Source organism: Stegodyphus dumicola, chromosome 7, assembly GCF_044657685.1.
Source record: "Stegodyphus dumicola isolate Sdum_Otavi_A_Nest chromosome 7, ASM4465768v1".
Lineage (NCBI taxonomy): Eukaryota > Metazoa > Arthropoda > Arachnida > Araneae > Eresidae > Stegodyphus > Stegodyphus dumicola.
In genome coordinates, this window is record NC_140774.1 from 92,724,289 (window position 1) to 92,748,836 (window position 24,548).

At 34.2% G+C, this 24,548-nt stretch overlaps 1 protein-coding gene across 1 annotated transcript in view; it reads left to right on the forward strand.

Annotated features, from left to right (window-relative positions):
- Positions 1-415: 415 nt before the first annotated feature.
- Positions 416-24,548, forward strand: part of LOC118185789 (uncharacterized) — a 33,088-nt gene continuing 8,955 nt past the window's right edge. Inside the window, exons 1-2 of the mRNA XM_035355696.2 lie at positions 416-569; positions 24,168-24,417. Of these exons, the coding sequence (XP_035211587.1) occupies positions 558-569; positions 24,168-24,417 (262 nt within the window). The 5' untranslated portion in view covers positions 416-557. The remainder of the gene's footprint in view (positions 570-24,167; positions 24,418-24,548) is intronic.

Below are 24,548 nucleotides of genomic sequence, written 5' to 3' on the forward strand. Positions count from 1 at the left end.
TTTTCCGCGCATTTTTCACTGCCGTATGTACATAAAATTCAACAAGCGATATCCAGACCTGTAACCTTGAAGAAATCTACATCACTTTGAATTACAAAAGTAATTTACAGTGATTTCCATTGCATTTCGTTGTGAGTATAAAGATCAACGAAGCGATGGATTATTCTGCTTTTACCATCCGAAAAGATTCTTCGAAAATAAATTGATAACCTTGTGTAATCTGTGCCTCTTTGGCTGTCCTGCTAGGATTCTGATGACAATAAGCTGAATTTTGTAAAACGCATCTGGCACCAAGGCCGTTTACGGGCATGTTTCTCCAGAAAACAATACTTTAATAAGACAGTTCTCTTTTTTACGCGAGAAAGTGCAATAAAACACCCGAAACAGGTCAAAAGAATTCTAAAATACTGTCAGATATATATGAACATACAAGATACGATTTAGGGGAGGAGGTGGGTGTATATTATACACCTATATATACAGTATCTGTGGGAGAAAGTGATCATTACGTTGGGGAGAAAGTTTATTTGCTTGTATTTGGGTTTTAATTTTTTGAAATGGCGAAAGCGGTAAGTAGAGTTCATCTAATTAATCTGCGTTTTATGTAAGGAGAAAGCTTGAAAGGCTATTACGTTTCAGTGAGAATTTTAGAAAATGTTAAGCATTTTCATTACAGTATCTGTTCACAAACACAGCTATTTTCGAATAGATATAAGAAAAGGATAAATAAGGAATATTAAATTTTTAATATATATATATATATAGCTTAATATTCTTTATTTGGGGAAAAATGTTCTAAATATTACAATCCATTAATTTTAAGACACATGTATGTATATACACACACTAAAAATCCACAACTATTCATTACGGGAATAATTATACTTCCCGATATTTTGTAAATATATTTCTATAACTCGTGTTAAATTATTATATATTTATTTGAATTCTGTTAAAGGTTTAAGAGTTTTTGAGTTAAGAAATCAGCTTTTATTTTAATTTTGGAATCTCTTATCTACGATGATAGCAAATAATTATTAAATACATAGTTTTTCATATTTAGAATGAGAACAAATAACTGTTCCCTGTATTTGTTTTACTGTGTCATTTATTTTCTCATGATGTTAAGAATTTATCTTCTGTCTCTTATGTTACCTAAATCATTGATTCTATTATAAATATATTTTGCTTTACCTAGGGTTAAAAAAATTCTAAAAATTTTAAAAATGCCCGCTTAAAAATTTGCTCTATTTTCAGACTATCAGTGCATAGAAATAGTATAATTGATGTTTCTTTGTTATTTTCTTTACATGAAGAATATAATAAGGCCATGAAATATTTTTAATACAACTTCTAAAGAATTTTGGTATGCGGTGAATCTATTTAACTTTAACCATTTATTTATTATCCAGGTTAGATTGTTTATTATGACAAAATACTTCCTAATTATTTACTTCAGAAAACATACCTTCATGGACGATCGTCTAGAGAAAGTTGACTTATATTAGCTTTGCATATGAAGAAGCTCTGTGTGCATTCGCTTTTCTTGTTTGAATAAGGCAAAGCACTCGAGGGATATCTGCTTAGACGGAGGAGTGCCTTCGTGGAGAATGTTTTTATGGAAACTGGCTCGTATATATGTTTCACATGGGGAAAATCATGAAAACGCACATACAGGCAGCTCATTCGTGGGATTCGAACCTCGGACCGAACTACCAGTGTTCAGTGATTTTACCGCTTGGCCGCTGGTGGGCACTCGCTTGTTATTACCACTGTTGTGTTCCTGAAACTAAATGGATAGCGGTTTAGTCACTTGGCGTACGGTAGGCTATTTATTATACAATCTAGTATGATATTATTGGAAAACCTATCTAATTGTAAGAGGATGTTTTTTTCCTTCTTATTAATAATGGTAATTTAATTAGAATAAATTTGCTTTTCAGTGGGGTTGCTGAATCTTTACTGCACCTCTGAAAGACTAAACACTATCCATTTAATATAGAAGTTCTATAAGCTTAGGTAAATTATAAAAAATAGCTCTAGTTTAATTATGAAGTTGTGCATAAGTTTATAGTCACCATACAGTATATAACGCTTATTAATTAATTTTTAGATTTTTTTAAAGTTTTTTTTATTACTATTGCTGTTCTCATTACGTTAATTATATTTCCTGAAAACGCTTCTTTATTACTGGAATTTTAATTTTAATTTATATTTATGCTATTAGACTATATTATAAATGCTATTCGTTTTTGCTATTATAAATGCTATTCGTTTTGTTTCAGAAAGATTGATTGAGAAAGTGTGATGGGCGCTTACATATTAGCTCAACCATCTTAGTAGAAGCCACCAAATTTTCAAAATAAACCGAACTCTGGCAACCATGCGCATAACAGTTCTTCAGTTTTAGAAAGTAATATCATAATTTACGTTTGCTGTTTTGTTGTTGTATTCCAAGCTACAACGGTTTTTAAAAGCAAATCGTGATATTTTTTAAACTGAATTTTAAAGTATGCGCTTGTGGGATTTGCCCATAATCGGGAAAAAAAAACGCAATAAAACATCTGCCGGAATACAAAATTTTGCCTCAAAATCACTAAATAGAGAATTGATTTGAATTTGTTCTTCAAAAGGTCGCAACGAAATTTCTACCAGAACGAAAGAAACACGCTCTTGACTATAAGTAATAGTTTTACTAATTGAATACTGAATTGAAACGTAAAATATGAATCTAGTAATACGTTATACGTGGTAAAAAATGGGAAAATATAAACCATTATTCTTTTTCTTAAAAAATGTTTCCAACTGTGCCAACTGTGCTAATACATACGTACCGACTGAATATGATCATGCGTCATAAATGAAAACCCAAACAAAATGCTTTCTGTCAAGCCTGTGGTAGTCTACTGGTATTTCAAACTCAGCCGGCATACAGTTTTAATACACTTTAAAATACGTATTTCGATATTATACAGTAGCTGATAAGGGAAGAAGTGTATTTGTCAGATAATTAGGAATAGGATCAGAGTAATGATGGGAGAATGCAGGCTGTTGCGCGGCTTAGAAACACATTTTTGTACTCATATTTAAATGTTTCATATTTAAAAATAAGCAGGTTGGTTAGAGTTGATTAGAAGGAAGGAAGATATTTCCATAAAGGAAGTAGGAAGGCTATCAAGAATTCTGAAACAAGTATACTTTGTTTGCTTTTTTGAATACAGAAAACATAGGAAGGCTCTCTGCCTAAGCTGAAGGATACTTTTCAGAGGATGTTTCTGGAAAAACAAAACTGGCTGGTATTCATATATAGAGAAAACCACAAAAACACTCATGCAGAACAGTATTTTCTCTAGAATTCAAATCCGGATCAAACTGCCAGCATACAGAGGTTTTAACCACTCAGCTACTAATGGCTGGAATAATTGTCAGCTAATTGTTTTTAAATGGTGCACCATAATGCTCTAGACACAGTGCTCATTAAAAATTTACCGCAGTTTTTTTAACAGATAATTTCTACAACGTGCAGTGCGAAAATTATTCAAATGTAAGAAAGCAGGCTTGAAGTGAAATGTAAGAAAGCAGGCTTGAAGTGAAATGTAAGAAAGCAGGCTTGAAGTGAAATGTAAGAAAGCAGGCTTCAGCTTAGGCAGATAGCCTTCCTATGTTTTCTGTATAAATGCAACTTAAATTTGACTTAAAATAAATTTAAATTAGGCATAATTTAAAATTAATTATAAGTTATGCCAAATTTAAATGCAGTTAATTTTGAACCGTAACTGCATTATGCGCTTTATCACAAAATAAGTACAAGGAGGAAATGAAGAACAGTCTTAGACTGAGCAAAAACAAGCAGAGTATTAATTTCTGAAGATTATATTTAAGATTTTTATGTTTAAAAGAAAATGCTATATTAAGAATTTGTGTTTAATTATGTTTATGGATATTAATTTCCGATGGTTAAAAGAAAATTGTTCTCGCTGACAGTCTTATCGTTTAGCTGCTGATCAGATTTGTAATATTATGATCTAGATGGGGTATACTGAAATGTAAATGACACTGAACAACTGAACTACTACCACCACCACCCTTGAACGAAGCTCAGATCGCATAAATTTACGAGTGTTAGAGAAAAAAACTTAATCAGGATGTTGGGGTTTTAATTTTTGAATTTAATAGTTAAAATAAAACTACTTTGCTTCTTTGCGTTTTCTCTTGCGTAAAAAAAAAAAAAAAAAAAAAAAAAAAAAAAAAAAAAAAAAAAAACCGACGCACCAAGTTATCCGAATGGAACGAAAATCGGTAGAAGTGATGTACATGTACAGAAAAACAAATGATTACAGTTTGAGAAAAATTGGATGATTTATTGAAGTGATAGAGCTTTACAAAGTGAAAAAGTCAGTAACGCGTTTGTCCAGGCCAGTGCGAATTTGGCACGATATCTCTCAGGATGTCCTCCTGAGAGATATCGTGCCAAATTCTGTCCAACTGGCGCGTTTGATCGTCAACATCCCGAGCTGGTTGGAGAACCCTGCCCATAACGCTCCAAACGGGCTCAATAGGAGAGAGATCCGCCGACCTTGCTGGCCAAGGTAATGTTTGGCAAGCACTAAGACAAGCAGTAAAAACATGTGCAGTGTGAGGGCGGGAATTATCTTACTGAAATGTAAACCCAGGTTGGCGTGACATGAAGGGCAACACAACGGGCCTTAAAACTTCGTCGACGTACCGCTGTGCTGAAAGTTTCCGACGGATGACAACCAAAGGAGTCCTACTATGAAATGAATTGGCACCCCAGACCATCACACCTGGTTGTCGGTCTGTCGGCCGGAAGACATATTGGTATCACACCGATGTCCGGGGCGTCTCCAAACTCGCCTTCGTTGGTCTTCGGGGCTCAGTTCAAAGCGGAACTCATCACTGAAAGCTATTATACTCCAGTCAGTGACATTCCAGTGCGAATGAGTCCGACACCACTGCAAACGGGCTTGACGTTGTACAGAGGTCAATGGCAGTCGGCGTGACCTCACCCCCCTTTTTGTTAGCCGTCTATGAATTGTCCTTGCGGTCACTGAAGCACTAATTGCACGTACAATCGATGATAATGGTGCATCTGGGGCTGTGAGTGCCGCTCTGACGATTGCTCGGTCCTCACGTTTTGTCGTTTCTCTAGGTCTACCGTTTCCTTCTTGACGCTGTGTGCGGCCATAGTTCACCCATTCCTGCCAACATCGTCTAATTAGTGGCATCTTTCCTGCTCAAATGCCGAGCTATTCGCCGATAAGACCAACCGCCTTCTCTGGGCCCAAGTACACGACCTCTCTCAAATTCTGACGTCTGTGCATATCGTCCGCGCACCTGTATGCGAGGCATAGTTACTCTCTACCAGAGTACACGGAATGAAATTCATGAAGAATTTATGACCTGGAATCGTAATTTCTCCTCTTAAATATCCTGCCAGTTGCGCAGATCAGATGCGTTGTATCGGCAACCGTTCATTGTTGTATTGGCAGCCAAAATGTAAAATTTTACATTTTCTGTCGAACCTGTATGCATATCAATTTGTGTCCAATTTGCTTCATATCTTCTCAGAACGTCGGGGCGCGTCTTTTTTTTTTTTTTTTTTTTTTTTTTTTTGTCTTAGAATGTAGTCGGTTAGAATGTTTATATTTTATGGATTATGGACAAAAGCAACTCCTAAATAGTGTGATATCATCTCCTATCACAATTAATATTATTTTTTGTATTTTCCATAAATATTATTTTATCCTCACGGTTGAGATAGCAATTTTTTCATCGTCCCGCAATAAGTTTTTTTATTTAGACAGACCCACCCCAGGTTAATCGAGAATTGAAAGCATATTTATGATAATTTCAATAATCTCTTTGTATTGCTGAAGAATTGGAAAATAATTTATCGTGTACAGACTATTGCAATTTTATTTTACACCGAGATCTATCAAAGTTTTTGACACATATGGGGTATTTCAAGAAGATTCTAATTTATATCAAGCACAAAGTTTTCGCTGAGGTTGCTCAAATTTCACAGGCAAAGTTTTCTTTTCCATCGTTTTAATTATAACTTGGTACAACAATCACTAATGAGTTTCTTTGAAAAAATTAAATTTATAACTATAGAATTTATAACTATTTATAATTAATTTTTACTAATATTATGAAATTTATAATTATAGAAGTCTGATTACGAAAAGTGAAAATAACCTGTAGGTAAAACTAACAGAAATTGTTACGCATTTTGTAAAGAGTGTACTAAATAAGCATTTTATGAAAGAGCTTACAAAGATAACTTTTCAAACTTAACTATTTTGCTAGTTTAGAAGCAAACTCATTCCACATTAAGAATAAAAAACTATTGAATTAGTAGAGAATCGCTAAAAAACTGTATTAAAAAGCATTTAATTTGGTGTTTCGTTTTATTAAAAGTAAAGTTGTAAGACTCTCCGCAGTGTACTTTAAGTTACAGTTTAATGTGAAGAATCTTATGAACTAGTAAGCGAATAATCGCTTGAGTTCGTGAGATAGAAAACAACAAGTGAGAAGGGTGAAATAACCCTTTATTATTCAAACTAAAGTTTAACAGAACTTCGTCTTGGAATTGTACAATAAAACCAACACTCGGGCTTAGGAAACTAAGAATTAAAATTTAACTAACCTTAACTAAAAAGATATAGCCGAAGCTATCAAGATTCTAACGGAGTTGGCCCCTTAACGCTAATTGACAGCGAAGCTATTAAGGGCTTAAAGTACGGCCGAGTGTAACAATAGCTTAAGAGAGAGTAGACTAAAAAGGCTGACGCGTGCTAGCCAGAATCTCTGGTTCTCTCGCCTAAGACAGTAATTAATAATGCAGAAAATGCTCCACCCTCATTTGATAGAGGCTTTGCTCAGGGCTGGCCTGACCTTACAGTCACGTCACTTCAGCTTCAATACTAGCAGACTGGCAAGTGGTCGATCAGGAGAGCTTGAGTGACCACAGGTTCATAACCTACACCCTGCAGCAAAGAACTTCCATAACTAAAATCAAGCGTTATAATCTCCCCGGGAGAAAGCTCCCAGGCTTTACACGAACAGTCAGAAGGCAGTTGGAGAATCTCGAATCAGGATTGGAACAAGCGAGCACAATGGAGGAGCTGGAGGCCTTCTCAGTCACGCTGCAGGATGCACTGCAAGCGGTATGCGACCAAACCCTTCCAAAAAGGAAACCACAGAGACTGCAGGAATTGCACTGGTGGACCGGTGCCTTGCGAACACAACAGAGCAAATGTAGGGCCCTCAGACGAAAGCTAAAATCTGAGAGACGTGCACAAGTAGAGTCAGACACACTTGTCATCTTCAGGAGAGAGCGAGCGGTCTATAAGAAAATGATCATACAAGCGAAAGTACAATCATGGAGAGAGTTTTGCTCCACAACCAATGCAATATATGGCCTGCATCATAAGATAGCGACGGGGAAAGTTTTTAAGCCGTCACAGCTGCAAATCCCCTTGTCGCTAGATAGCAGCCAGGAGTATACGGCCGACACACTAAGAGAAATAATGGGCACGGTGTTCAGTCAGGACACTCAGGACCAGGAGACAGACGAGCAGGCAGCTCTTCGTGCAGAGGCAGAACAACTAGAAACAGTTACAGACCCTGAATTTACAGCCCTGGAATTACATAGAGTACTGGCCAGTCTTTCCCGAAAGAAAGCCCCTGGAATCGACGGGATGGACTATGCAATAGTAAAGACTGTAATCAAGACCCATCCGAACTTCTTTCAAAAGTATTTTAACAAGCTTTTCACAATAGGACTCTTCCCCATGCCTTATAAAATAGGCCAAGTAATACTGTTTCTCAAAAAGAATCGTGATCCTTCGCAAGCCTCCTCATTCCGCCCCATCTGCCTTCTTTCGGCGATGGGGAAGGTACTTGAAAAGCTTCTGATGAATAGACTGCGCCACCATCTGCATGTCACAAATTTTCTCAGTGATCACCAATATGGTTTTAGGACTGGGTCGTCGACAGTGCATGCCCTTTATGACATCAAAGAGGCAATTCTTGAAAACAGACATAGCGGCCACCACACGGCGATGGTCAGTATTGACCTTAAGAACGCCTTCGACACGCTGTGGTGGCCGGCAATAAAATCAGCCCTGAGAAGATCTAAATGTCCTAATAATGTTTATGCAATGATAAGCAATTATCTGCAGGACAGGAGACTTTTAGCAGTACACAATGCCGGCATTATTGAAAAGACACAGATGAGAGGGTGTCCTCAGGGGTCGTGCGCCGGGCCACACCTTTGGAATCTTACTTTCAATGAAGTGCTTACTGCTCCATGGCCGGCGCACACCCGGATTTTCGCATATGCGGACGACGCCGGCCTGATAGTAAAGGGCTCAACACGAAGGGAATTGCAACGTAATTGTAACGAAGTGTGCACTCTCTTTCAAGAGCGGTGCAATAAACTGAAACTGATTATTGCAGAACAAAAGTCAAAAGTTCTTCTCATCCCCAAAAAAGGAGGCTCCCTAGTACGCAGGCCCACAATAAAAATTAATGGAGAGCGGATAAAGATAGTGTCAGAACTCAGATATCTTGGCGTCATTTTTGACGAAAAAATGAATTGGATCCCCCACGTGCAAAGCCTTAAACTAAGGACAACTGCAATAGCTCGACAAATGAAGATGTTCTATGGATTTAAATGGGGACTGAACCCCCACATACAAAAGGTGCTGTATTCCACAGTGGTAGAAAGAATAGTCACGTATGCTGCTGCAGTATGGGCCTACCCAATGCAAGGGAGAAAGGTTAAACACCTTAATGCCATTCAACGACCCTTTGCATTGGGTATTACCCGGGCCTATCGCACCACTTCAAGCGACGCCATTAATGTGCTGGCAGGCTTACTCCCTCTTCACATCCGTGCTGAGGAGGAGGCGGCACGACAGTAAGTATTACAACTCAAAAAAGTGGTCACATTTGATGAAGAAATTTACTCCCCTGAGGAGTATGAGGAAAGCTGCAACCCGTTGGATGTACACCCAGCGGCTAAAGGAAGAGGGGTATACGTCTCGGTGAAGCCTAAGGATAATAACCAGCCACTTGGCCTGACCGTTTACACGGACGGGTCAAAGTTGGAGGAGAAAGTGGGCTGTGCCTACGCCGCCATGAGGCAGGGGATCATCATAGAAAAATGGAAGGGCCGGCTCAGACAAAACAACAGCGTTTTCCAAAGTGAAGCCTTGGCCATATTGCAAGCAATCCATTATGTACATTCCATAAGATGCAGGCAGGCCACAGTAAAAACTGACAGCTTGTCAACATTACATGCGATTTGGAACCCCGACCATCCCTCTGAAATTATTCAAGAGATACAGAAGGCCCTTAGAAATAATCCAAATTTTAAGATTACATTAGAATGGATAAAAGCACACGCGGGCCATGAAGGGAATGAAATGGCAGATCAGCTTGCCAAGGAGGCCACCACAGAAACAGCAATAGCAGAGACAGTTATACCATGGCCGCGTTCTTACTTCTTACTTCGTACGCTGAGATTGAAAGCCATGGGGAAGTGGCAATGTGAATGGGACGAGAGCAACACAGGGAGGAGGACCCATTACTTCTGTGGTTATGTGGGCACAGACAGAAATATAGCAAACACGCAGCTCGCAAGGTTTATCTCAGGGCACGGTCCCTTTCCTGACTATTTCTACAAACGTGGTTTCTGCAATACAAGTCAGTGCGCACGTGGAGGACCGGGCTCGCCAGAGCATTACTTGGAGACATGCCCGCTGACTGAGGGTCTCCACATTAGACTACCAGCCAATAACAGACAGCCGTTCTGTAAATATCTGATTAAGCAACGGCACCTAATTAAAAAGATTGTGCAATTAATGGACAAATTAGCGGAACTCAATCTGGATTTGTGCCAAATTTAGCTCCGTAACATAAAGCGTATGTTATCCTCAAAATAAAATACCCTATGCAACTATAAGATTTAATGTCAGCAGTACAAATTATAGACCCAGAATCAATGAGAGTATTAAGAAAGTAAATATGTAAATAAATATAATAAGCTTGCGAGTAATACTATATAAATGTGCATGAGTCATACCTTCAACAAGCAATGCAAACAGAAATGTAGAGTGGTGCAAGCAAGCAATGTACAGTGCATCCCCCTCAAAGTACAACGCTATATACATGTAAATATGCTCAGTGCAAATGTGTTTATTAAGCATGCGTGTTAATCAAGTGTGTTTCCAAGTGTACTCCAATTTACTGGCACACAGCATTATCACATATGTACCCGAAAATGTGCACTGTATACTCGAAAATGTGCATATAGTGCACATAGGCCATCCTTAATATAAGAAATCTTATGCAATCATAAGACCCAATGGTATCAGTAAAGATTATAAATCTAGTATTTAAGAGAATACTCAAGAATGTAAATATGTAAATAGATTTCATAAGCATCGCTTGTAATATGTAATATGCTCCGCGTATGTAAATATGTAAATATGATTGATGCAAAAGTATTAATCGAGTGCGTCGCAAATTGATTTCAGCATAAATAGTGCAAATATGTAATTAAACCTCCTCAGTCTAGCAAGCAACATTACAAGTGATACCTCAATGTGGAAAGAAAGTTATGTAATGGTGTAAATATGTAAATAAGTTTCTATTGATAGCAAGCACCATTACAGGTGCAAAAGCAAACGTTCACAACAGGATATGAATATAAAACTGCAGCAAATAAGGGATGTGAATATAAACTGCAGCAAATAAGTTTAGCAGGAACCCGAGGATGGACGACACTATGAATGTCTCAAAGCTTATAACACATGAACTACTACCAATGAACCGAACTAATAAACAGAAATCCAATGACTGTACTATATGTATCAGTAATTACAGACACTCATATGTAATAATCGAATAACAAAGTAACAAACAGAATTATAATGTACTAGAAAGCAATATAATGTGCCAGAAAGCAAAATCTGTATGTAAAACCAGAAAATGCATGTAATCATATGAGTAGCCCTTATAAGGCCATCTTTATATTAATTCTATGATTTAATAAATACTGGGCCCGGGCGGTAGGATGGAGTGAACTCCCGGGGGCAGTTTTGGTCAGTAGGACCGCCACCGGGGTGAATTAGGCGTTGGGTTTGGGCGCCAGGTGTGGGGCCCTTGTGTGGCTTCAGGGGTTGTTTTAGATAAAGGTGGACGTGGTGCTACACCAATTAACCTATGGTAGAGGGGTGGTGCCCACGTCCTCCGTCGCATGTCGCATGTCGCCTAAGACAGTAGAACTTCGCGGTTAAATACCGCTCTTCCTCATTTTCCATCCAAACGTGATTCTAAAACTACGTTCTGGCCGGAGGTGGTAAGTTGAAATTAAGAAGCGATAGGAAAGGAACTTTAACTCAAAATTTAAATGTTAATAAAATTAACATAATCCTTACAAAGTTATTATCAAATAAGTTTTAAAAAAATTAGATAAATTTCATCCAAAATAGAACTTAACTGCTGTAAGCTCTACTGACTTTTAACGGAAGTTGTGTGCTCTTACCGCAGCAGTTTTCCTGGCGGTGAACTTTTCCCAGAATGTCTTAACAATTTGTTTGCTTTATTGCAGTCTTCCAGAATATCAATGAATATCTGTAGTAAAATCCTTTCTGTTGGAAAATTTCTCTGTATTCGAACTTTCTTAACATCTCATAGACTGGTTTTAATATTTGACGGTCTCCACATCAGATGCCAACTAATTCGTCTGTATCATCTTTAAGAATATTAAATTTCGTAAACCCTGAAAGGAAAGTGAACCCGAATCTTCATAATGCTATCTGAATATGCTGATTGCTCTATCACTATATCATAAAAATTTTATTTTTACACTCTATTTTTATAAATAGGCAAAAACATTTTGCCCATTTATAAAACTGACCAGTTATTAAATGGATCTAGTGATACATTTAAACCCAAGAATGATTTTATCGTCCAAATTCACTAGATTTGAGAAAGATATCTGTTGCCAGATCTAATCATCTAGACATGTTATAGTAGAAAACAGTTCGAAATATTGATTTTGGTAAAGCATTCTCTAAATTTATCAATAGGCTATAATGGCGTTATTATGGTAAATTCTTACATTACACAGTATACTTTCATGTACTGTTTTTTGAGGAAAATGATATCCAAAATTATACAGTTTTAGTATAAAACATAAACACGGAAAAATTTTGTCGCTCTTTGACTTTGAAAACTCATTATTTATTGGTTGGAAAAAAAGAGAAAAAGCGCATGCGCATCTAAGTGACACAGTTTAAACTAGGACATGAAATGGATAAATTGTATTAAATTTGGTTTAATCTTCAGTATGCCCCCTTGAAAAGCATAGAATCGAAACTTGTTGACGAGCGACTGTCTGAAATTTCTAGAGTTTAGAATCTTCTTTTGTTTCTTTTCAAATTTAAATGTAGGATGAATGATCACTGACGAGCGCATACTTGTTCAATAAATAATGCATCTTAAATCAAATGAAACGTTGAACAAATTGTTGTGGTTTTGGATTATATTTATAAAGGTTCCAAAAGCCAAATTACGCTATAATGTGCCACGTGGCACATATTGCATTAGATAATTTAAAAGAATGCCATACATAAAAAATACAATTTAATTACAATTAAATAAAATAGTATGTAAACACTATTTTTCAAATGTATTGCAAAATGAACATAAAGCTGAGATGTTCAAACATTTTGCCCATTTTATGAGCTTCGTATTCATCATAGGAATTGATCCAGAAGCAAAGAAAAAAATCAAAACGCCATTGACGGTGTTTGTATGCTAATCGCATTTGCGATTTTTTTGTTTCGTTAAATTTATGATCAAAACACATTCATGATAAACATAATAAAGTCATAAATATGTTCTCGCATTATTTAAAAGAGCCTTTTCAGTTGCTTTTATTTATTTATTTATTTTTTTGTGTATACTATATTAGCATATTTGCCTTTTGCTTTTATTTCTTTGTACTTTCAGTATGTTGAAATAATAGTTCTACGGCAAATAAAAAATAGGCAGACTGCGATAAGTTGACAATATTTTAGGAAATACGAATAGAAGATTCACACAATGAATTTAAAAAATGCAACAATCCCACATAAATGAGACTTGCAACACGATTTTTGTATTCCAGCTTAATACTTTCAGCAAGAAACTTGTGAATTCATCAAAATTCCAAAATTATTTTCTTATAATGGTCAGAGATATTTTCTTCTACGTATGTGTGGTAACATAAACTAAGTTGGAACGGAACTGGAGTCATAAAGATTTCGAAAAATTAGAATAGGACACTAGATTTGTTGGTTTGTAGGACTGCAAACCAGTGGGAAATCATACGGATAAATTTCTTTCTTTAAATAAAAATATTAATACTTATTGCTGGCATCCAGCCAAATCACTTATTTGGCTTTGAAATGGGCAGTGTCCAACATGAGCTCACATGCGTAAGGTTGCTAGATGTTCCGGTTTTTCAGGGTAGGCCAGATTTTAGTAAAAGCACTTACTGTCCCGAAATAACGTTTCCGGAATGACAGTTTATTCCATTTTTTAGTTTATATATATATATATGTATATATACACTGAAATGCCACTGAATTAGGGATAGCTAGTCAATAGTTGGGCCTCATCTCGCCTTTATAATGGCTGCCAAACGACGAAGCATAGAGTCAATAAGTTTCTGGAAGTATTTTGCGGGAATGTCTTGCCAAACATCGGATAGAGCTGTCTATAATTTAGGAAGAGTCGCTAGTGTTGAGTGATGAGATTTCAAACCTTTCTCCAAAACGTCCGAAAGATGCTTAGTAGAATTTAAGTCAGGGCTTTTAAGTAGCCAATTTAAGACAGAGAAGTTAGAAGAACGCTCATCCAACCAGGCAGTAACCACCCGGGACCTGGGATACTCCATTTTCGTGTGAATGACAGGACAACATAAATGGATGGAGATGATCGCCCAGCAACTCTACGTACCGAATCATATTGAGGGAGGTTGGTAAGCCACCATGGCCTTGTATAGTTTCAATTTGCCATACAGGGTTCATGGCTCCATGAGTCTGACGCCATATTCTCAACCTCCCATCGGTATTAATTAGTCGGAATCGAGACTCATCACTCCTTGCTACTCATTTAGCTAGAGTCTATTCTCTGTATTCTCTTGCCCAGGCAAGAAGTGCAGCTCGATGGTATGCATTCAGCAAAGGTACTCTCGTGGGTCTACGACTTCCGAAGCTATATGGTGAAGCGAGCGTTGCACGATCCTTTTACTGACAGTACGACTGTCGCCCTGATTCAGCTGCATGGTAATTTAAGCTAATGTTTGGCTTCGTTGACTATGTAAAATACGGATGAGCCGTCTCACACCACGCTTGTTCTAGGTTAATTGTCTTTCGCAATTTTCCCGATCGCTAGTTCTTTTTCCCACCATCCGTGTATTGTCGGTATACTCTTGACACTGTCGAACTAGCCCGCTGAAGACTTTGAAAATTGAATGGCCAATGCATCGAGTGCCTACTATCTGTCCGAGATCGAAGCTGTCTAAATCAGAAGTTTTACCCAGACTGGTAATTCAAACGACTGATTAACAACAACCATAATACTGAATGTATGTGCATTTACCACAACTTCCTCACGTGAGCACAGATACCGAAAAGCACTATAAAATTTGCATAGCCATGTCTATCCGTTAATTCAGTGACACTTCAGTGTATAACGGATGAAATAAGAAACGATGTAAATCTAAAGTTTCTGAGTTTCAGTTGGAAAGATTTGTTTTCTCAGATTTTGCCCTTAATGGAAGCTACATTCGCTAAGTGTCTGTTCTGCGTGAATGTTGACTTTCTTGTGCACGGTTGGTGGTCTGGCTTCATCTGGTACTTCTCGACACACTCGCCTGGTGAAAAAATTTTGTTACACTGTACCCAACCGTTTTCTCGATCGTTCCTCCCGAATAGGAATTTGAATGTACGTTCTTGTTTTCCTAAAGTTGTGAATCGAATATTACGCTGAACATGCAGGTGATGCTTTCTTTCACATTCTTTAACAGCACTCCTTGCATATGCGTGCACTGATTTAAAGTAGACCCTTTGAAACTTAGATGCTACGATGTTCAACACAGTAAAAGAATATGCCTCAAATATTCCATTAAAGTTCCGTAGTATTTCAATCATATACTAGACGTTCATTTGTTTTCATATGGCAGGAATATGCCTAGAAATATCCATGGGATAATTTTCTTCTAAGAATGTTTCAGAATTTTAGACTAACAGAAATCAAATCTGTTATTTTATCAATATCTAAAGATTTTCTCTGAGCTTCTATATAATAAGCCGTTACAAAACCACACTCTTTCAAGGTCTGGTAGCATTTAAAGAATATATCAAATATTTTTCACAATGTATAAGAATATTTCCGAAAAGACATCTGGAAAATTTCAGCCATATTTCTCCCTGTAAATTAGAAGTATGTTCCAAATTGGAATATGTTTGGAACATTCTAGGAATATTCCTTAAAAATCAAAAAATATTTTTTCATGATATGCCTAAAATATTTAAAATCGCGTGGTAATGTTATGAGATGGCTGCTTTCTGAAAATATGACTGCTTTCTGAAACCAACTGAAACCAGTCTTTAAGGCCAAAAACTAGTAATAAATTACCTTTAAAAATAGAAATTAATTTAATATTGTTACAATCTCACATTAAGGTTAACAGCATAACTTACTGTGGAATTCTGTGTAAGTAAATTCTATAAAGAACGAACATTTAGAAGTATTCGTTACCATTTCGTCAAGAATCTTAAAAAGTACAAGTAAATTTCAAGATTTTGGAAAGCATCAGTTGTATTTCAATGTATTTGTTGTTCCATATTTTGTTGACATCAGACTCACCTACCAGCCTGCATAAAGAATGTATGGAGATGCTCTGAGGTATGTTATGTAAAGAAAACTTATTTAACGAGTCAGATACTCTTAAAATGTAAAATTTAAAAAAAATATAGTATATTATTAAGCTCAGTATCTTCATAATTAACTAATTTATTGTCGGGAAAAGTTTGTATACTTATTTCGCTATACTTGCTATTGTGTTTGCTCTTTTACTTTATGTTCCAGGAATTAAAATATTTTACATAAAATAGAAACAGCATACGTTCTTCGTCTTCAACATAAAATAGTAATACGCACTGCTCGCAGCCTTATGGATAAACAAATTAATAATTTTCTCTTATTTTTCTTCCAGATTAGAAAAGTATTTTTAAAAATACCTGAATTATATATCTCAAAAATTTATTTTATTCTCAGACTTTCAAATAAAATATTTTTTAAGATAAAATTAATTTTTCTCTGCCCAAAGCATAATAATTTCTTCATTTTATATTCATATAAGATACATACAATTGGTCAAAATTTCTTGAAATTCTGATCATTGGTTTCAGAGAAATCTTGCGTGAAAGCAGGAGAATTGTAGTTTTGAGAAATCTTGAAGGTGTAATTACAAATCCTGTTAAAGTTACATTATTTTATCAATATTAAACCAGAAATATAAAAATAAATTTATAAGTATGCATAATTAAGTACTCAAAAATAACTGCATAAATAATCACCATTATTTAAATCAAAACACTGAAGAGTAAGGAGTCGAAGTTTTCATGCGATTTCAACTTCAATTATTGGTTTAAAAGTTTGTATATTAGAAACACAGTAATTAGCCATTTTATACACATGCAGTGTTAGCACAACTTATCCAAATTTCTTGAAACTCTAATCAGCCGATACAGAAAATTTATCTGCGCAAGCAAGGAAATTAGATACCTAGTGTTGAGAAATGCCCAGCTTCAGTGAGACAGCTTCCTCGCAAAGCGGAGTTGTGATTGCCTGAAAGTGGCAGGGAAAGGGCAGAGTCGCCAGGTTTGGAGATAAATAGCCCATTTGGCGACAAAATTGGTGATTTGCCATAGACCAAGCGAGAACATTCTAGAACGCATTCTCAGCGGTTTACTTCGGGAATATTCTCGAAGGTAGGTTAAAGCTAAATATATCCTGCCTGTTAGCGGAGAGAGTTGAGTAGTATCTTGAGTTCAGCAGTAGAATGGTAGAGTTCGGAGATTAACTTGATAGCTATCAACCGAGTCGGGAACTGTACTTTAGTGCTTTGCCGTGAAGCTGTCTTCAAAGTTATAGCCTGAAGGCTGTGTTGCTGATTGTTTCAGAGTGTTTATCTTAGTTTTTTGACGACTTTGAAAGTGTCTTTGGAACTCTCTGTGTAATACTGGCGAATAAATTGTGCTTTTATTGTTCATCAAGTGTCATTATTAATTACTCCAAATCCACGAACTCTTAGAAAGCAACTCTATAGAAATCAATTGCATGCAATTATAGGATTTGAAAAATAAACTATCTTGGAATCTTATAAGCACAATACTTTTTTAAAATTAGTAAATTTATAGCTAGATTTCCTAATAAGTTAATTTTTCTATCATGCATTACTAAACATTTGTAAAAAATTGCACAGACAAACAGTCTGTGTAGTTCAGGAGATTTCATACCAGGAATTTGTTGAAATGCATATATAAACAAACAATATTCCTCTTTAAATGGCCAAAGATTAGAACTACTTTTTACTATGGTTCTAGAGCAAGTTTTCATGTGTCAATTACTTCAAAATGATTACAAGAAACCAACTTTTAATGTAAAAGAATGCAAAACTTTACATTTTTGATTTATTTAAAGGTACCTGACCTTCAAACAAAACTTCTTATCTTCTGGAGAGTTTTTATTTATATGAAGATATTTTTTTCAGGTTTTCATGAAAATTCTGTGTTTATGATATCTCTTTGTAAAAGCATATTTTTTTAGTAAATATTCTGCCCGTATGAAGCGGAAGAAAAGTAAAATAAGAATAAACTTTCAGGCGAACAATTTGAATATATTCTTTTCAATCGCTACCGCATCGATCAAACTATTAGATATACGTGTTTCATAAATTTGAACACTTTTTAAGAAGTTATATAATCTGAAAACTTTTCCCAAAGAATTATTTTTTGAGAGGGGTGGGGTGTATAAAATAAATCATAGTTTAAATTTCACCAACAGAAAAACTGAGAGCTCAGGATGGAATGTTACATTATTAGTATATGCTCATAATATCAGATGAATAAATGCTGTTTGATCCTAATATCTCTCATTCTGTTCTTAAAACGTATCAATTTCTCTTAGAAAGTTCTACATAAAAGCAAGCCATCCTTTTGACAAACAAATGTTACATGTTTTGCCATAATTTAGTAAATTTTGGCACTGTGGTACAAATCTCACTATCTATTTATGAAAAATTTAACTAAAATTTATTCATATAGTCTTCCCCTTTAAAAAAAAATAAAAATAAAAAATAATAAAAATTCACATCTGTGATAAGATTTTAAGTTTAAACTGCATCCTAGTAAATGAATTTGTAGTTTCGTGGCTTTTTTTTAAAGTGCCAAATATGTGGGACATTCAATATATTCACTATTCACTATTGTATAAAAATAGGCTGACACCTATATTTTAAGTTTTATATTTTCCATAGTAAATGCGCTTTAATCTAGGAAGTAAATGCAATTTTATTGAATGCAACAGTAAAATGATTTATATTGCAATAGTTGAATAGTTGAATCGAAGGAGTTGTATCCGACTCCAAAGGAGTGACATCCCACTATCCTCTAATGCCAAAATGGCACCAACCTCGAAGGAGCGACTTTTCTCTGTAGTAAAAAGCGGTCCCTTCTGACACACAAAAAACGGAGTGAACCTTTTTTCGTTCGCTCTTCTCGATAGCAAGACATCGTCCGAGATTCACGGGAAACCACACACATTATAAAGAGTTATAATAGTCTGCTCACTCCTTGATGGTACGATTTTTATTTACTTATTTTATATTTATTTTATTTGCAAACTGAAAATTGGTATTTGCTATATGTAAAGTTTACGGCTGAGGTCAAATTTTAGATTTCTGGTTTTTAGATCTCTTGAAAAAAATTTTTATACTACTTTTTAACATGCTATTGTGATTTTAAATATCGGACATATGCATCTGTTTTAGATTTGCTACCTATGTACTTACAAAAGCATTTATTGATGATGAAGACGATTACGAATCAAAGTACACCATCACTGAAATAAAAAGCATTGTTTTAGGATCATCATATCGTCATTGTTTGGACATATAGTTTTTCTTTCCAAATCTAACGAAACACACACACACACACACACACACATATATATATATATATATATATAAATTACATCAACATTAAAATATTAGAAATTAGGTGCCATGGTACAATATTTAACATTCTGAAATATTTAACACTATCACTTTCTCACAGTACTTTTGATATGAAATTACTTTGAATACACAGAATATATTTTATTTTACAGAAACATGGTTTTTGTCTTTGTCTATGTGTAGTAAGTAAAGAAAATCAATGCACCTTATATATAAAAACTGGAATAGTAAGATATTAGGACTGAAAACTTTGTTTTTAAATAAAAAATAAGGTCTTTCAGGTACTTAAAACTTTCAAAATATTTCAGAAATTTTCAAGATTTTATTTGATAAATCAAAAATGCTTAGTTTCATAAAAAATTAAAAAAAAATCATTTTAGATGAATCGTATATATATATATATATATATTATATATATATATAGTGATATACATTCTAAGTTTTGTGTAAATATTTTAATTTTAAAAAACAAATTATGCTTATTCATAGTTTTTATTCACAAGATTAGAAAATGTAATCATGTAAATTGTAAGCTAAATTTTCTAATAAATAATCATAATAGTTTGAAAAGTAATTTATTAAAAATAGTTCTTGAAAAATTTTATAATCATGAAAATTTGAATGTGTTAAAACAACTGATCATATACATATGCCTCAGTAAACCTGCATTATAATCTACTGGATTTAAATTCTTAAAATGCTACTTATAAATGAATATTTTAATACAGTTTGTGAATTGTTGTTACTGGTAGTTTGTCTACTTGAGCCTAATATTCATAAAAAGTCGAATAATAAATTTTAATATACATTGAAATAGGAGAAAAAAATGTAAATTTAATTTCTCTTACATGAAAATTATTGAGCTTTATTTGCAATGCATGAGATTCAGAAAATAAGTAACCATAAAATACTCTAATGCTATTGTTTTTAACTTCAATATATTGCACAAAATATTGCGAAAGAAATGTTTCTATTTCATATTATAAAATTATGAAGAGCTTAATTAACCTGTTTCCCCAAATTATGAATAAAGTCTTCAGTTAGCTTATAACCCTTTTTACTTTTGAGAAGTTATATGCATACGAATTCCTATACATTAATAATTACAGGTGAGTAAAATGTTTACATATACTTTTAGACGTAACTTATTTTTATATATGCTAATTCTAATTTCGAGTCTCACATGCAAAGAATAAAGTAAATTTTAAAGTGAAACAATATGGATTAGCTCACATAGGTAAAATAAAAATTAATTTTTCATAATTCTGCTGAAAATTCTTATGTATTTTATTTATTGATTAAATCTGAGTAGGAATCATTAATATAGTTACAGAATTATAATAATAAATGGATGAATTCAAAAATATGTATCCATTTCATTATCGAATTGACAAGTGAGAATTTGAAAAATCTGTGATTATTTTTTTTTTCACTCTTTGAGAAATTTCTTTACTTTTGAAACGTTTTGGAGAACTTGATTTTCTGTGATGAACTTAAGAAAGTTTGAAAATGATTTTGATTAAAATGATCAAAAACATTGTTTAATTGCACTTACAATTAATTATGTGATATCATTAAATTAGTATAAATACCCATTTATTTTTTAAGTAACAATTTTTAGTAATTTTTCAAAAATCTCAGTGCGTTAATTATTACATAAAAACACAAAGAATACAAATTTCGCCAGAATAAATCGCTTTTACGCAGCATATTATTGTTATCAAGCAGTGTATAATAATTCGTCGTAACATAAAATTTGATTTGTTTCTTTTATGCATGTCAGTTTTATTTTGCTTTCAAAACTTGTTTTATTTTCGAAACAAACAGTCTTATGCTACTTCAAAGAACGAATTTTTCCTTTAAATTCCTTTAAAATCTTTCTTTCTCAGACTATGTGGTTTCCACATCAGATTTTTTTATATCTAATATTTAGGTATATCTGATATTGTCACACTGTTGCTGAATTACATGTATGTTACTGAATGTAATCCAGTAACAGTGTAACAGTACATACTACTATTGTAAAGTGATTAGGTTATTTTGAAGCAGGAAGACGTGGAAAATGAACAATGCCCTCGCTAAGACTCGAACCTGGACCTCTCGAATACGTTTCGAGGTTGCTAACCGTTACACCACAAAGGCATGCTGGCAGGAGGGACAAAATATCTTTTACTATCAGTTACATCATTTTTGTGTAACCAGAAATGTTACCTTTATACAATCTTTACAACAGTTCTTGTGGTAGACTCAAACTTTTATTGATAATTTTTAGTAGAGCAGCTTGTTATGCTGAAATACAATTTATATCAAATACTTGTTTCTATAAAAAAGAAATTTAGAATTGAATGCACCAAAATCTTAACATAAAATTTCTATCGTAACTTTTCATTAAGAATTTACTATGCTGAATCTAGTGCAAATAGCTATTTATGTTTAAAGACTGATTTCGGTAATTTCTCAAGAATTCTAATTCCTTACTATTCTTTACATACTTATCATGTGAAAAGGAGAATGTTAAAGAAGTTTAGATGGACAAATAGTCTTTTTAATATTTTTATTATGATAAAATTGTAAGCTATTATGCAAAAAAATCTAACTTTATAGCATTATTAAATTTGAATATTTCTACAAGATAAGTAATTTTAGCTGCATAAGACAGGTAAAAGAGTGAGGAGTCAGTCAAATGTAAACTAATTCACATCAAATGACCAGTAAAATCAGGCAAATCACTGACTGGATCATTTGGGTGGAGGTCAAGCTGCATTCACTTCTTCGAAAGGCGGAAGAATATTCCCCGATGCCCGAGAGCTTGATTCCGCCACAACTAATGTTTCTTTGTTGCTAATATCTTTATTTTCAAAAATTATTTTTAAGTTCTGTTATTTAAATTTATTATAACTATCATACTTGAAAAATATGTAGTTGTTACTTGAAATACTTGAAAAATACGCAGAAAAGTTGAATCTAATCTAAGTGACTCAAAATTAATTTAAAAATCAATTAAATTGAATTTGGTTTAGCTGTTGTACTACACAAGGATGTTTGAAAACACTGACTTCACACTTTCTTTCTTTAAATTTTGATGCTGAATACGTACTTTCATTTGCAAATTTTTCAAAATTTAAGGAGATAATTTATTTTTTTAAATAGCTTAAACACTAAGAAATGGAGGATTCTATAATCATGAAAGCTACTTTTTTTTATATGTCCTCTGTAGAGCAAAACAAATCCAATATTTAACATGCTCTAATAAATTAAAGGTTCCATATGTTTTAATGCGAAATTCACAGATATATTTCTAACTGATATTTTCAAGGACTGGCAGAATTTAGAAGAGAGAGCTATAAATTTGAAAGAGAGTACTGTTTACTCAACACGGAACCATTATTAACCGAAAAAAAACAAATATCGAATTTGTAGATTTTTCCTGTGGAAATAGTTTCAGCTTCGATAACCATTGAAAAGAGACTCAAGTCAGTAAATTCTTTCTCTAACATTTCTACAAAATTTGAGCTTGAAGAACAGAGGGGATTTAAATGTAATATAATAAATAATATTGGTACTTATGTATTTTCCCGTCAGCCGTAAAAGTTGGTTCTCGTCGATCATAAAACTGGCGGAAATCCCACTAAACTTGTGTTTTCAATCATTCTGGTAGAATTTGTAAAAATAGATGACTCATTATTTAATTAGATAATCACAGGTCACTCGCAATTAAGTCACATAATAAACACATACAGATTACGAATACAGCATATAAGAAACTTAAATAACTATGACCTCAAGCTTTTAAATTTGTGCAAACAAGTTCACTAAATTTTTCTCTAGTCATTTCGACGGTCAAAAAACCTGATAACATTTAAAATAGCAATTAAACAGTTATCTTGCAAGTAACTCGAGACTACATAAATTCGCTTACGAATCTAAGATGTATCCCACCTCTTAGCGAGATTCCTTATGGCGCCATTTTGCCGAAAACCAGAGTCTTTCAGTAGTGTTTTGAATGACAGTGTTTTGAGTTGGAATCTACAAAAATATTCTGGCAATTAAACTTTAAAACGTTCAAGTCCTGCAGCTCTAAATTCATCAGTTTTATATATGCCTTAATAAACGAAATGATCGAATGTATCCACGCTGGTTAATCGAGAATTAATTGGAATTTTATAAAATCAAAGTGAAGATTTTATGAGTGGGTTGTGACTTAATTTAACCTTAACCATCATTGGCTCTAAATTTGGACAGTTTGGTGATAATTTTGTTGAAATTGTCGACGGCAAATTACATAATTACCTGAAAATTTTATTTTAAATTTTACTCCGTAAGAATCATAAAATATTAGAATTTATATTTTCAAAATCTTCTCATCAGCACTGTTAAAAAAGTTTTTATAAAATTTTTTATCTCTTTTAGAGAAACTCCGTGTTTGGATTTAACGCGTATGGCATCAAGGATTTAAATAAATAAAGCTTGCCGTTGTGTTTTATTCTCTAATGTGTAGCATATAAAAAGTAAACAAAGTGCTTTAGATCATACAATTTCAATAAGATCAGAACAAGATTCAGATTTTAGGAAATGCCTTTTGACATTTGAGACAATATACGCTTTAAGGAAGGCTTTCAGTATGGATGGGGAAAAGTAGCCATCTTTTCGATGCCGTGTGTAGGCACACATTTGTTTAAAGAAGATTATAAAATTACTATAACTAAAATAATATCTATTTCTATGTTTATGGGAATACGAGTATTGCATATATTCTTGCATGCATAACATTAAAGAATTATCTTAAACACAGAATATTTTTTGAATTTTTGCATTTCAGTGGTGCTTATTTGTATTTCAGATAGCGCTTCTGATGTTCGTGACACTTGCTTCCTTACTGGAACAAATGAGTGCTCTTGGCAGCTATGGATACTACTGGCAAACTTACCCTGCGGTCCCGGGCACTTTGAGCTATCAGCCACTGGCAGACGTATCAGCTATTCTACCGCCAGACTGCGATAAAAAGAAGGAAGGCTCTGAAAGCAGCAGCAGTGAAAGTAGTAGCTCTAGCGAAAGCAGCTCGAGTGAAAGTGGAAGTAGCTCAAGTGAAGGTAAAATAAAAAGATATTTCAACTAATTTATTTTAAACATTTTTCCAGCAACTGCCACACGAATAAAACAAAGTATGAAAATATAAGGTAAGGCCATATTATGGCCTGGCATCACATTTAATTGCACATTT